This window comes from Myripristis murdjan, chromosome 8, assembly GCF_902150065.1.
Source record: "Myripristis murdjan chromosome 8, fMyrMur1.1, whole genome shotgun sequence".
Taxonomy (NCBI): domain Eukaryota; kingdom Metazoa; phylum Chordata; class Actinopteri; order Holocentriformes; family Holocentridae; genus Myripristis; species Myripristis murdjan.
Window position 1 is genome coordinate 26,518,529 of NC_043987.1, and position 15,374 is coordinate 26,533,902.

The window sequence follows — 15,374 nt, forward strand, 5'->3', positions numbered from 1 at the left end:
TGGAGTGATTGAAGGTGTGAGAGGACAGGAGTAGGGGAGTGCAATGACATTAGATCATGAACAATTAAAAATGTCTCCACGATCTGCCATTGCTGAGATCAGGAGCGCCGTGCAACAGTGACACTGCACATTCCTCAGCTGTCATGAGGCGGCTCATACACACAGCGTACACAAGCTGGTTCCTCACGCTATTCGCCGGTCCATTTTACACCTTCCTGACTGATCCACCGATAAACCAGCAACAGCAAACAGTGGGACCTCCCTGCACCTCCCTCTTTTTTTTTTTATCTGTCAGCGCAGCAGCCTGGCTGACACTGCAGAACAGATGGTTCCCAAAATAAACTCAGTTTCGATAATACGGAACCGGTGTGGATTTTCCAAAATTGAAGCGGAGCAAATAACTGCTCTGCAAAGTGTGCAAAGACACGGTTCATGCGTTCATGTCAAATGGTAATACAACAAACCTTTTTAACCACTTCAAAAGAAAAGTGTGGCCAAAGTGACACTGGAGGGGGAACGTCACGCGAGCGCATCAGCCTCAACCGCACAGCCAGAGGACGCAAGGCCAAAACAAACTACTCTGACAAAGGCATTTGAGAAAGGCACGTTAACCTGGCCAAGGATATGATTCCCACAAAAAAAGGCAGGAGGTGAGGGTTTCAAAAGACAGCTAAAAATAACTGATCTACGTTAGGAGTTACCGCAAATGTTTTTTTTTTTTAGTACTGCGATGGCTGTACAGGGAACGCTGCGACAAGACTGAGGACAAAATTCACAACATCCAGTGAAAAGAAATAAAATACAGCCTCTGTTATTCGTTTTCTTTTAGGTTTTGTGTCCTTGCGGGGCTATATTTTTATTGCACCGTTCAGTAACTTGCAAAATATTAACATTAAAAAGAATCTTGATCATATCATCGAGCATGAACTGTCTGAAAAAAAAATTGTGATATGATGTGTTTGCCATATCACCCACCCCTTAGACAGGAGTGAAAGAAAAATTAACAAGTTCAGATCCCATCCAGTCCAGTGGTGCCTTTGCGGTGATGACACGTGGGCCTCATCTGCATACGCCGACAAAACCACGGGAGTCATGTGAGAAATCACAGCTAAAACATGGGGATTTATATTTAAAGCAACATCTTGACAATGATAAAACTTGACTTCCTGAGGTGTCTCACCCTGTCAAAGAAAAGATGGAAGGTAATAGGCGAGGTGAGAAAAAGGAGGCCCGAGCTGGAGATGGGGAGAAGAAGAAGAAGCGGAGAGAGGGAGGGATGCCAGGGTGTTTTAGCAAGTAGGGCATCCATATTCAGGCTGTGGCTCAGAGGCATGGTTGGCACACAGAACGAGAGGGTTGCCAGAAGACGAGCTGGCGTGTAGCAAGCTAACGGCGGACACAGCGGCCCGAGTCAACAGTGTGGGCCTGACTAACTCACACCACCGCAGCGGTCCAACAGAATCAGTTATTTCTCCCTGCCCGTCTGGCACTCGGCTCTCCTTCTTTTCTCGCACCCAACTTGCGCCGAAATTGCTACGCTTCCACCAGCAGCCTGTGCTCAAATCCAATCCCCAAAAACCCTCGAATCCAATTGATGTAAAACGGCAATTAGCTCACAACAGCACTTCAGCTGACAATACCTCAATCTATGAAAGTGTATATTTATGAGAGCGTTCATTAACATTCTGGCCGATAGCGCAGGTGAACACATAATCCTTCTTCTGCGGGGTAATTCACATCGGCCGGCACGCACAGGCAAACAGAGAAAGTAGCCACACATACACACACATTTGGACGACACACATTTGGAGAGGAAATCTAATCTTTATTGAGGATTGTGCTCTGTAAGCTAGTGTCAGCATAAACATGTGTATCGACGTTCATTCTACCGATGTCAATACCATCTGATTTTGTTAAGACTGTCCGATATCTTCTACTCCATTAGCCGTGCTCCCTTCACCCACACAGAATGCCTGATCACCTCCATCAGTTACCGAGGGCAACCGGCTCTGACAAGCTCCCCGTACCCAGGGCTTCAATTAACTGAGACAACAAAGTGCACCAGCAAAATACTCGCCCACAAAGAAACCCCGCTGTAACTAAACTCTCCGGCCAGCTCCTACTGTACAGCCATAAGCTCACTTAGCCTTTGGCTACAACACAACAAAAACCACTGTCTGGAGGGGAGACTTAACAAGGAGACTATTTGAATACCAAACAGCTTGCGGCAGAGGATGAGAACTTTCCATCTCTCCTCTCCGAGCTGTCAGAGGGGGAGTCTGCAGGGGGGCAGCTGCTTTCTCTGGCACGGGGAGGGGGGAGGGGATGGGAGGGTGTCAGGAGACAAGTTACAACCCGCCCGGCAGTCTCCAAGGAGAGAACCAGCACATTAAGCCGGAGAGAGAAATGATGTGGCCGAGCTGAGAGTAGGGGAGCGCGGTGTGGTGGAGGGAATCTATCTCCATTAGCAAGTGTGGACCATCAGAGGATCCAGACACGAACGCATTCTCTAGTGGGGGGGGCTCAAGGGCTGACTGATGCGGTGGTTGGGGAGTTTCATCAGATAACGACAAGGTTTACCAGTCAAAACCCACAAATCCACCGTTACGGCGCGGCCTTCGGATGTTGCACCAACCGACCGCGTTCACGCTGCCTCCTGCGAGCATGGCGGGGGACACTTTCATTTTCAAAACGCGCACGCCACGTCCCCAGCTCAACAGAAATCAGACTTTATCCAGGCTCGGAGCCAATCATACACTCTGTATGTCGGCTATGCTTTTGCATTAATGGCAGCCACTGTCTTTTAAGTGAGAGGTTTGCCTCATCCAAAAGCTACAAAAAAACGGGAATTCAAACAAACTCCTCAAAGACAAACTCCGGCTCCTTCAGCTCGGCGCTGAGGAATACCATCACTCAGAGTTTGACACCAACCTGCAAAAGCGATGGTTCTCTGCTTTACTTCAAATGGTATACACTCACTACTGTTTCAAAACTTCTCCTTCTTTACTGATTATCCATTCTCCGCTATGAATCTGTTTACCCTACCTGTTAAAAGCACTTAGCTTTAATATGCATGATATCAAAAAGGGCCCCGGTGGGAACAAAGTGTATAAAGCGGGCCGAGCGGTGACATGCCACATGAACAATCCACAGCCACCCAGCTTTCTTAATTAAGGCACTTTGTTTTTATTTGGCCTTTTTTCCTAGAGGCTTGGATTAAATTGGATTCCAAATGATCCAGAACCGATAGAGCAATCTTTACTGCCATATTCTCAGACAGAGCGCTCACTAAAGCCCCTGTCACAAATATGCTGCCAGTGGGGTAATTTTCTCCTGTGACAGGGCGAGCGGAGTGGAGGGCCCGGGTCTCCCTTGGGGGGATGATGGGAAGATTGGAGGAGGGCATATGGCAAGAATAGGATGGGGATGGGGGTGGGGGTGCACGCCGTAGAGCACCCCATTTACAGCCGAAATCCCATGAGACACGGAAAGAAAGGAGGAGGGGGAAAATGAGATCCTCTTCACTTCACTCCGAGTTCCCCCACATTCTGTCTCTTCTGGGGTCATTTAGGGAAGCAAATGCTCATGAAACGGCCGCGCGGTGCAGTCAAACACCTCAGAGCTCTGTTTATTGCTCATGCTACAGGCATATCCTTCCTCCATTACCGCATAACCGCCGTCCTATAAGAGCCTACAGAGCACAGCTTTATGCACAATTATGTAAGGTTTGGTGTTCACGGGTCCACGGCTTCAGGATCATGAGGGGAGAGGTGGAACAAAGAAAAAGTGAAAAAGCGAAAAGAAACTGACATCAAGAACGTGACAGGGAGAAAAGAGAGGTCTGAGTGAGTAAAAGGGAGATTGAGAGAAAGGGTGTGTGTATGTGCGCGTCTGTGTGTGTGTGTGTGTGTGTGTGGGGAAGGGGGGGCTCAAGTTCACACGGTGGAATGTTTCTCAGCAGGAAAAATGATTTCCCTTTCTACACTACCTGCACCGCAGGGGGTTGTACACAGTTTCAGTGCATACGCCTCCAATTCAAACACTCTTCCGCCTCCCGCCTCTCCTCTCCCTACCTCCCACCCCACCCCGGCACCCCGTCTTCCCTCCCTCTCTCCCTCCCCCACCCCACCTCCCTTGCTTCCTGTACAGTATGCTGCAGGGTGCTGAGAGAGGAGGAGGCAGCCAGAACGCCTGATAACCAGGAAGCGGTCACATCTGGCCCTCGCTAATTCAATTCCACACAAGTTTGCTTTTCCTCCCCATAACATAACCTAATTAAAAATAAGCAGGGATTGGAAGCACATTCGTTTCCAATTCATCAGCAGGGAGGGAGGCGGACGAGGACTTCTAAAAAGGTTGGGTCTTTTTTAATTAAAATCAAAATTGCCCCACGCAACTTTGAATAATATATTTACAGGAAATGAATTCAACCAAGCGGTGATTACACATGCCCATATGGCTATCGACACCTCACATTATTAGACACACTTGGAGTATTAGACACACTCCCCCACCTCCTCCGCGTACAAATTCCATCAGCCGGGAGACACAGGTATGACAGGACTCGGAAAGTTTGAACCTTTCAAACTTTGAGATGCCCTCCATTTTCTGTTGAGCATAAACCGCTTTACAGGTCAGGCTTGCACAGTTTTTCAGCTGTTACCTCCAATTTATTTCCAGTGACAGGTTAGGGAAATTACAGCGGTGATGGAGAGTCAAAGAAAATGAAAATGAGGACTCCTGTATCCGCCTCAGAGTGCAGAGCTTATTGGTTAGGGCCCAGCAGCTCTGACTTACCCATGGCTTTGGTCTCTTCTCCCTTGGCATTGAGGATAGAAAACTTGAACTTGGCGCGCACCTCGCTCTTTGGGCAGCTCACCAAGAGCAGGTAAAGTGACAGGTAGTCTTTACTCTCCTCGTCCAGTCCTTTAGGATTCACGCGCAAACACCTGGTGGCAAAAAAAAAAAAAAAAGAAACCCCCTGATCACACAGATACAGCTAAGAAGAAACATGATTTAATTCCAACATTTTTTCTTCACATTTGCCAGGCACAACATCATTCTTTTAGGAACGAGTCTGCAGAAGTCTACCCTCACTATTACCGAATATGAAGATATTTCAGGATACTGTATACTGTAAAGAACACACATCAATTTTTAAGCCTTTCTGGAGCCAAGTACACACACACACTTGCTAAAGTAACTAGCCTGGAGACTCTGATTAGGACCAGGCAACCTGCTAACAGCATCATGGCAGAAAACACTGCATAAATATCCCTCTTAATTTAAGAAAGGATTTTTTGGAAGATATCTGAATGCCCCTTGGTAAAACACAATACTCATCTGGTGACTTACTCTTAAAACAACCCACATTTTTCAGTGGATTAGCAAATGTTGTACATGGGCTCCAGGCAGAATTTGTTCACAACCGACTGTCTGTTCATTGCACCCTGCACTCAACGTGTCAATACTATTAAGTAAATTTTATGACTAATATTCACGCTACATTACACGTGAATATGATCAGTGGCGAATTTAAGTGAATTTATAGCTACATTTATGTTCTTCATGGCACCAGACGCCGGATTCCTGTTCAATCACATGGCAAATGAACTTTCAAAATATTTTCTCAAACACAGTGATGAATTCAGGTGCTCACAGGCAAGGCAGGTCAATATCAGCCAAACAGGGTCATAACCGCTCAATACTGTATAATAACAGTGGTAGGCACCTGTCCAATAAGATCAATACTTGTCTAGCTAAGTGGCCCCTGTCAAAAACTATCAGACTACTAAAAAGATAATGGCAGGGATTTAACTGGGCTGGTACTCATTTTCATATTTATTTAATTTTTTCTCCATTTATTCGATGACATACAACACACATAACAATTACGCACAATTACGAGACATTTATACACATCAGTCCCTCTCCCCACACCCTCCTACAAGCTACAAGGTGTAAATTATACTTGTATTCATATGACAAATATGCAATTAATTAAGCAAAACCTTCACATTATCTGCCACACAGACCACATCTCAATATTTTCAAGTTCTGCTCCATGCCTAATGGCCACATTTTGCTCTAAATGTATAATATCTAACCATGCCAACAGCCGGTGTCTTTACCACAGAATGTATGGACAGCATGCAATTTTTTTTTCCTGCCATTAATCTGGTGAGCCACACCCTTCGCTAAGCCCATGCTAGGGTGAGCATTTAAATCGTCTTTTAGATTTCTGCACACTGGTGCATTTTGTGGTTTAGCATTGCATGGTAAGTAACATAGACTATATGGCTGACAGGCCGTTATTAATTTCTCCATTTGAGCTATTTCATTACCGTTATCATTTTAATTTGTGTGCTCTTGCTGTGGGGCCGAAAGTCGTCAGGCTGATCTGCAGTGCGCTGTGCTTCCCAGGGTGCTAACAAGCATCTATGTGAGCAATGCAGAAACAAGCAATAATGCTCCTGTAAGTGAGTTATGATGCAGAGGGCAAGAAGGGAGCTGTCAAAACTATGTTCATCCAGATGTGATGAAAAAGCAGGCAGGCAGTCTTGCTTAGGCACTTAGAGAAGCCTGTAATGGCATAATGCCTGAAAACTTGCCTACCCCTGGCCAATTGTTGAATTTTATTTTATCCTTGGCTACAGTCATTACTTGCAACTTCGAAATCTCAACACTGTAGTCATGTTATTGTGTAGGACAGTGTGTCTGTCTCCTTGCTCCCTGCAAGTTGGAACAACTGCTGGCCATTTTATTTTTGAGACTCTATTTAATAACAAAGCTTTAGGAGTTCATCTTAAATCTAACCCAGGCCCAATAAAAACACAATCACCGTTTATGTGGATCTAATAAATCATGAGTCCAAGTGAAAGTAAGCAGGTAATTTAAGAAAATGAAGTACAATATCTTATAGGAATGCAAAACAGTGGCACAGCCTCTTTACTTGCTTGATGTGGCTGTCCTAGCTCTATGTATTTAATCTGTGCCTAATGCACATTCACAATTTTATCTGATTAGACTGCAGACCTGAGACAAGTTCAGGAGGAATGCAAGGGACCGTGCACGGGGCAAGTGGCCGAGCAATACAGCTCTGGTAGGTCTATCGATTTTTCAAAGCATTTCTGATTTGGTGAAAGAAACAGAGCAACAGAATTTAAAAGCCATTCTTCTTTATTTTGCTGATCAGTGTTACATGTTAGGTCCTTACCTGTACATGCATAGTAGCTGTTGATACAGTATTTTTTTTTTTTTTTTCTAATGTAAGCTGTCCATTCTTGCCCTGTTTTGGGGATAATACTTTGTAAATATTTCTCTCTCCAGGCTTTAAAGCCAAATTCAGGTCAGTTAGACACTTATCCCCTTACATACCAAGGGGCACGGCCAACGAGATGGCACAAACGCCTCTGAAAAGTGATTGCCCCCCTTGGTGCCCCCCTCAATCCTCACTGGGTCAGAGCGCTGTCAGTCTGGCTCATTGACTTGCGGTGCAGCAGAGCGTCGGCGCAGCAACATGAACGCTCCTGTTCCATGCAGAGCAAAACATGAGAGACATCTCTGTGCTGCCAGCAACCGTCAAACATGAGGTATGAACGCATCGATCAGTCAGTCAGACAGACAGCCAGTCAGTCATTAGACACTTAACTCCTATCACGTAAAGTCATTCTCTCACCTCGTATTGAGTGATGCTCGCTTACCCGGTGTTACGGTCTCACTGATCCTATTGATTTGAACTGAATTCAAGCAAGACAAAGTGCCATGAAAGTCAAACGAGGTCGCCATTAGCTGAACAGAAACTAAATACAAGTCAGCATCAGTGCCATAACAGACTATAGATTAGCTATACTGTGCAACAGCACCATAGAAACAAGACTAGGTCAAGACCAAGTATATGGCTGGACTGTGTATGGTCAGTGAGTCAAATTGTGGCCATTTTGTTACAGGGATAGTCATATTTTGTTGTTAGTGCGATAAATTTGGAATGAGCTGCAGTCACGGGATAGACAAAATAGTCTGGGCAATGAATTCAGAAGTCGTCACTGTTTGGTAGTATCCGAGAGCAGCAAAATAATTAGTAGAACTGCTGCAAACGCGAAGATGTAATAGAAAAATATTTGTGCCGGTTCATTTTCAAAGAGCAACGACCAACGGGGGAAACTCCGCATAACTCTGCTGACCAATGGTGTAACTTCATCACTCAGTCAGTGAGTCAGTGGGTCACTGAGTCAGACTGGCCCCGCTGCTGCCATGCAGTCAAAAACTCATCAAGCATCACATAAACTACAAGTGCACTAGTGCCTGCAGGTCAAAAGCACTGATGCTGCGACAAAAAAGGCACATGGTTGCTGTCTGGGTTCATCGGCTGAAAATAATATGCTACCACATGCATGTTGATGCAACAAGTGGATAATCCTCTGATAGCGCATATGCTGTGGATTTGTTATAAAGCTGTTATACTTTTAAGTGCAACAATGCTCTCCGTTGCACCATCAGAGTCCCATGGCTGAAGTGACCTGCCTCTACTCACCATTTGAGTTTGTCATTGGCTCCTGAGGAGAAGGTGGAACTTTTGATGACCTCTCCCATCTCCTCGCGACAGAAGCTGAAGTTATTGATGGTCCACATGTAGGAGAACTTCACCACTTTGATCTGAGAGAGAGACAGGCGAAGGATGAAACCAGATCTCTTTATTTATATATTTATCTATTCTATATGGGTAAGTGGTGTTTGCTCAGCCCGGACTTCAAAACCGCACATCAAAACTGCCTTTCATCTTAATAAACACTGACAACAAACGAAGGGGAAGAAGAAAGGATATGGTAAAAGCAGCAACAGAAAAACACAATTTTGCAAGGACATAGAGAGGAGATGAAAAAACAGACATCATCAATGAAAAACTTAATATACCTTGCTGTTTACAGGCGGGTGCTACCTGAACTACCAGGGCTTGTGCTGCATTGGCCAAAGCAAACGTATGTTCACAATATAGGTAACCTTCAAAACAAGCCACTTTAAAAACACTTATGCAGTTTTTATAACAAAAAAAAAAAAAGAAAGAAAAAGAAATTAGGCTTTTTATATTGAATGCAGGTGTGGGTGTTTCTTTCCAGGCAGGGTTTGAGTTAGCGCTGGGAGGTAATTAATTGTCGATTATCAGTTGTCCTTCAGCGGAATCAGATTCTGATGATATGGTGGTTTTGAGATGTCGTGACACACAGTTCTGCTGTCTGAACTGATGTCAGCATGCAATCTTATAATTAAAAACCCTTACATACAGTACAGGCCAAAAGTTTGGACACACTTTCTCATTCAATGCGTTTTCTTTATTTTCATGACTATTTACTACCTCTTGAAGCTCATGGAGAGAATGCCAAGAGTGTGCAAAGCAGTAATCAGAGCAAAGGGTGGCTATTTTGAAGAAACTAGAATATAAAACATGTTTTCAGTTATTTCACCTTTTTTTGTTAAGTACATAACTCCACATGTGTTCATGCATAGTTTTGATTCCTTCAGTGAGAATCTACAATGTAAATAGTCATGAAAATAAAGAAAACGCATTGAATGAGAAGGTGTGTCCAAACTTTTGGCCTGTACTGTACGTATCTTCTGATTATTCATGAAGCAGACCCTGACCTGTTGACCCGTAACTTGTTGATTTTTGTCGATCACTCTGAAGTAAATCATGGCAGCAGTGCGTCAGGACCAACAAAGTCAAAGTCACTTTTATAACAGCATTTTTTATATCTTTGAACATTTATTTCCAGATTTTATCGGTTAAACATAAAATGTAAATATTGCAAATGTTTTAAGCATTATATTCTTGAAAGTATAACACAGGATTTTTTTTTTTAAGTCATTACAATTTGACAGCCAGGGTTCAGCTTCTTTGTGAGTGTAGACTTTAGACGTGAGACAGATTTACCACATATAAGGGGCCAAATACACATATTATCTACTGTATTCCACTCTATTCTCACAGGAGCTGCATCAAGGCTGCAAATCAATTTTTTTTTTTGTTACATTCAGTATTTTCCGATGCAGCAGCTCAACATTATTCAATGTTTTACAGTTCTTGTTAATAAAATATTGTTTTTTAATTAAAGGACATCAAATGAGTAAAAAAAAAAAAAAAAAAAGTTAAATATCATTGAAAAAGATATGTTTTACTGTTCAGAACTGATGCCTATTGCAATAAACATGACCTACCATTCGATTCAACTGCACATAAATTGTATTATTTAAAATGTGATTTTGCATACACGAGTCCTATTGTACCATGTAAGTACCATGATGTTGATTTCAACCTTTTCACCCAGCCCAAGTATGGGTTCATTCATTGCACAGAGCAAGATCAGTCAAGTGAAACCTGCAGCACAGGGAGCCTTTTCTGTCTTGACAGAAGGGATTTCTTCTACATTAGCACATCCACAGAGCATGAATGATCACCAAACAGCTTGATGAGCTTTTATAATGTGAGCCATATCCGTCTTGCACATATGCAAATTCAATTTAACATGATGCAACACTTTCACACAAGACCTGAGATAATGATTTCTATCACCACCAAAACACAAAATAATGGCATTTCTCTGTTTTTTTTTCCCCACAATGCTAGATGTGGACCAGGGCCGCCAGTCAATCATTTGGTCAGTCAGACATTTAACCCCCTGCATACCAAGGGGCAGGGGAGTGGGGTGGCACCCACCCCTCTGAAAAGTGACTGCCCCCCTTGGTGCCCCCCTCAGGCCTCACTGGGTCAGAGCGCTGTCAGTCTGGCTCATTGACTTGCGGTGCAGCAGAGCGTCGGCGCAGCAACATGAACGCTCCTGTTCCATGCAGAGCAAAACATGAGAGACATCTCTGTGCTGCCAGCAACCGTCAAACATGAGGTATGAACGCATCGATCAAGCAGACAGCCAGTCATCAGGCGCTTAACTCCTTTCACCAAATGGCACTCTCTCACCGCGTATTGACTGATGCTCGCTTGCCCACTGTTACAGCCTCACTAATGTGTGTAAACTGCCACTGTCTACTGTCTAATCTATATATGCTAATAAACGCTAACAAAACATTTTGGCAAATGGGAAACGACATTATATTACTGAAAGGCATCTAACCAACGCAGAGCTTTACAATATAGTAGAGTGAATCTATTCTTCTTCACAATTCATGGTTATCGATTCAGGGTTGCCAGCTCTCATGAATTTGGCGTGAGACTCATGCTTTCAGGTTCAGTTTCATGCTTTCATGCTCCCCAAACAAATCTCATGCCAGCTTAAAATTAATAAGCACATAAAACACCAGATTTAAAATACAGCAGCATTATCCTGAGCAGAGCCAGAACGCAGTATTTCTTCCCTATATGATGAGATCATACTGGCTTATAGACATTAAGGACAGACCGTGGATTGGCTCATAATCTCCCATAGCGAAGCTGTGTGTTGTCTCCAGTGTGTGCAACACTTTCTGGGGAAACAGACCGAGCTTCCGGCACAATGCAGAAGAACCTACGCCCACGCTTAGCCTGTTACCCGGGGTATAGGGTATCAGTGCTGTCATCTGTCACTTATAATATGAATGAAGAGCAAGATGTTGCTTTCAGTAATAGGTCAATATGGATCGCAATTTGCTCTGTATTCCTCCATTTAAGGAATGAAAGTGAGAATAACACAGTTATCAATAATAATGAAACCAGTTTCATTATAAAACGTGACCACAGGGTAGATTCGATTGAAAACACCTGAGCATCTCTCTCTCTCTCTCTGTCTCTCTCTCTCTCCACTCTGTGTGTGTGACAGTGTGTGTGTCCACGCCTGTATTCAGGTTATGGAGGAGTGACTTTTGGACTCAAATTTACAGTTTATCACAATCTGTCACAAGCATTTTTCAGTACTGAGCTCACTTTAAAACTGACCAAGCATACAAAGTAGGGCTGCATGATTCATGCTAAAATGTGAATCACGATTTTTCTGTCTAAGAATTGAGATCATAATTCTCTCACACGATTCTTACTTATTCAACAAAAATAATAATCGCACTCCTATGTCTGAGATGCTTGCTGTCCAGACAGGACTTTAAACGAACGACATTACACATTAAAGTGTTTGACTACTTTAAGTCTCTAACAAAAAATAACTTAAGTCCCTTTTCCTCTATTATTTTAGAACACCTATTTTAGGTTAACACGTGAACGCAGCATGACATGCATGCATAGGGGAATACGGGCAAGTGAATCGTGATCATTTAGAAATGAAATCGTACAAATGTATGACTCTAGATCACGATTTTTTTACGATTAATCGTGCAACCCTGATACAGCGCTAAATTTGACAATCATTAGCAAAATCAAATAGTATGTAATATATTAAAAATTATACAATAAAGGTACAATAAAGGCCAGAGAGACATACCGGTACATCAGACATCACTTTAGACATGCCTTGACATTGCAAGAGATGGACCAGCCATTCTTCACTGGTATAGAAACAAGTGTGAACATGTGGCCAAAAGAAAAGTAAAAGTAAGTAGCCTACTGTTTGTGGTGGCTTTTTTTTTTTTTTTTTTTTTTTTTTACTATTAAATGTCACTGTTACAGTAATGAAATTTTACTTCCATTATTAATTGGTTTTGTGCGGCTTGTAATAATGTATCTTGTAATAATACAAAAACATGTCTTAACCACAGCATATTGTATATTAAATGAAGCTTTTTTTATGCAGCATTTCCACTGTGTTTAATTCATATTTCTTTCAGCAGTTTTATAATAAAACAAGAGATTACTTGCTGTTTAACAAGCAAAAGGAAAATAAGCAAATTATCTGCATTATGCATATTTTATTCTGTTCACCAAAGATCCACATAACAAAGGCTCACTGCAGAATTGATAGCTGCTCTTATTTTCCTCTGGACCAGTGTGTAATATCTGACCGACACTGCGCTCAGCAGATGACAGTATCTGCTGTTTTGGTTGACATGCTTTCATTTCATTTCATTTCATTTGTATTACACACAAATAGGATTAAAAGTGACACCACAGATGTCAAAATGTGTTAAGATTAAAACTCGGCTGACTCCGTTAAAAATAGTTTTGCAACCAGTTCCTGTTCTGCAGCACATAGAAGAAAAAGTCATAACACAACACAAAAGTAAAAAAAATAAATAAAAACACAATCACAAAAACAAAACAACAAACAAGACATAACAGATACATAAAGGACATGTCTTTAAATTACTTCCAGACATAAGTCATTTGGACCAGTCTCCATTGTTTTGACAGTCTGACTGCATGATGTGCATCATCAGGTCAAATAGTGCCCTAATGCTGATAGTTGCATTCACGGTTTTGAAAAAGTGAAATTAGTTCTGAGAAATAATCATATCCAACTGTAAAAATACTGTCTTCCTCCTCCTGAAGTCTTCCTGTCAATCACCATCTCATCATAAACACACACATACTATAAAAGAGCTATAAAATGTAGACTAAAATTATGCTCATAATGCAAATTAGCACCATGACTTTGGTGTTGTAATTCTCAGCAGCTCAAGAAAGATTTCCATGTGTCTTTAAAGTGACGAGGGATGGGCTATGACCAGTTGTTTTTTTTTTTTAATGGTATGGCTAAATGCAGTAAATAATGATTTATGGTGAAGATTTGTGGCAAATACCAAAGTTCTGACCCGCCACATTAAAAGCACATTCCAGCCACCTGAAGGACTGTAGGGACTTGCTTCAGCATAAGCTTCCATTTGCTCCATCTTTGGTGCTGAGGACTCGTTGCTGTGATGTTTATGGGGCTCAGCTTGGTCCTTCTAATCATCGGCCCACGTTTCTACCAGCTTGAGAGACAAACACAAAACCACATCACGACTGCTCATGCGGACGTTCTCTGAGGAACTGTCCAGCACCGCTTTTACTGACTTCTTTCTTGTGTCCCTGTGTTCCTTATTTTTTTCTTTTCAACTTGCTAACTATTTTGTCCGTGGTTCAAATAGTTCTGGCTTTCTCCAGATAACCTCTCATCTCCTCTTACACCTTTGATTTCTTTTATTAATGTTCCAATTTGTCCTCAATTTCCCTTCTGCACCATATTGCCAGTAAAGCATTAGTGGCTTCCACAGGCTGCTGACTGGCTGTTTTGGGTTACTTCACACACTTTTTCTTGTAACGAGCTAGCCTTTTGCCACTTCTGCTATTTTTTTTTTTTTCTTTTAAGTGCAGTTCAACTACCATAAACAACAACATTACCCTGTCCTGGATTCATACATTACCAGTTCCAGACCAGCAAATAAATGGGGTTGGCAAAATCGCCTCCCAAACTGATTTCCACAGCCTAGCACCAGTGTCAAAATATCCTCCTCCTTTGCAATTTGACCCTGGCTCCAGCGGAAAAGGCGTATCACAGATCACCTGTCAGTCAGTCCGTGTGTCCAGCACTGTGATGTCCTTTTCCTGGGATTTTCTGTTGATGGAGTTTGAGTTTCTGTAGGTGGCGCTCTTTTCTTTGTCTGTTCAGCCATGGTGGCTGTCGCTGTTCATGCTAACTACCTAGATCTTCTATTCAAACCGAACAAACTGCTGTTCCTGCCGCTGGAAATACAAAGCAAATAACGACGTCTTGTGGCTATTTGGAAGAGTAAATTTTAAATTCTTCATGGACTGGGCGTAGGTTAGGGATGTGTTACCGATATGTCCACAAACTATCAGTATTGGGTGATATCAGCTTGACGAGAAATATTAGTATTTGTTAAAGTATTTCTACTGCAACAGAACAAAACTAGCATGGTCTTTTTTCATTAACCACTTAATTAACTTAAAACAGGCCTACAACTCTTGAAAAATTGTTATCAATATCAGAATCTGTATTGGATGTTATGGGTGAGAAGATATTGGATATGGGAATTGGCTTTAAAAAAAAATCGTTTCATCCCTCGTACATTTTAAGCCACTATCATGAGCAAAATGGCCAATTATTTATAAGAAAATGCAGCACCCAAGCCAAACACACACATGCACAGGCCACCTGACTCTCCTCACCTGAGTGTAACACCAGCTCTCAGCCACGGGGCCGCTGGACATTTCCGCCGGGGGAGGGGGGCTCGGGACTCTGGACATCGCCAGCCTTGGTGCAGCGAGGACCTGAGTGGGGCCTGGGCACCAGTCAGGGGTGGGGCGGGGAGGGGAGGGCCAACAATCCGTCAGGCTGGCCACCCTTAACGTGACACGTCCAGAGATCCACAGAGAGACGAATCCAGCAGACCAGAATGCCCAGACACCCAAACAGCTACAGGCACCCTATAAGGACACAGAAAGCCAGTCGTTAAAATAACAACTTTAAAGTCAATGCAGCCCATTATTACGAAAAACTGTG

At 42.8% G+C, this 15,374-nt stretch overlaps 1 protein-coding gene across 2 annotated transcripts in view; it reads right to left on the reverse strand.

The window, feature by feature from the left end:
* The window catches only part of spop (speckle type BTB/POZ protein), a 93,740-nt gene that overhangs the window by 34,988 nt on the left and 43,378 nt on the right, over positions 1–15,374 (reverse strand). For both annotated transcript variants that reach the window (XM_030058518.1, XM_030058519.1), the window contains 3 exons: positions 15,041–15,298; positions 8,534–8,655; positions 4,798–4,949 (listed from right to left, as the gene is read on the reverse strand). In XM_030058518.1, coding sequence (XP_029914378.1) covers positions 4,798–4,949; positions 8,534–8,655; positions 15,041–15,118 — 352 coding nt within the window. In that variant the 5' untranslated portion in view covers positions 15,119–15,298. The remainder of the gene's footprint in view (positions 1–4,797; positions 4,950–8,533; positions 8,656–15,040; positions 15,299–15,374) is intronic.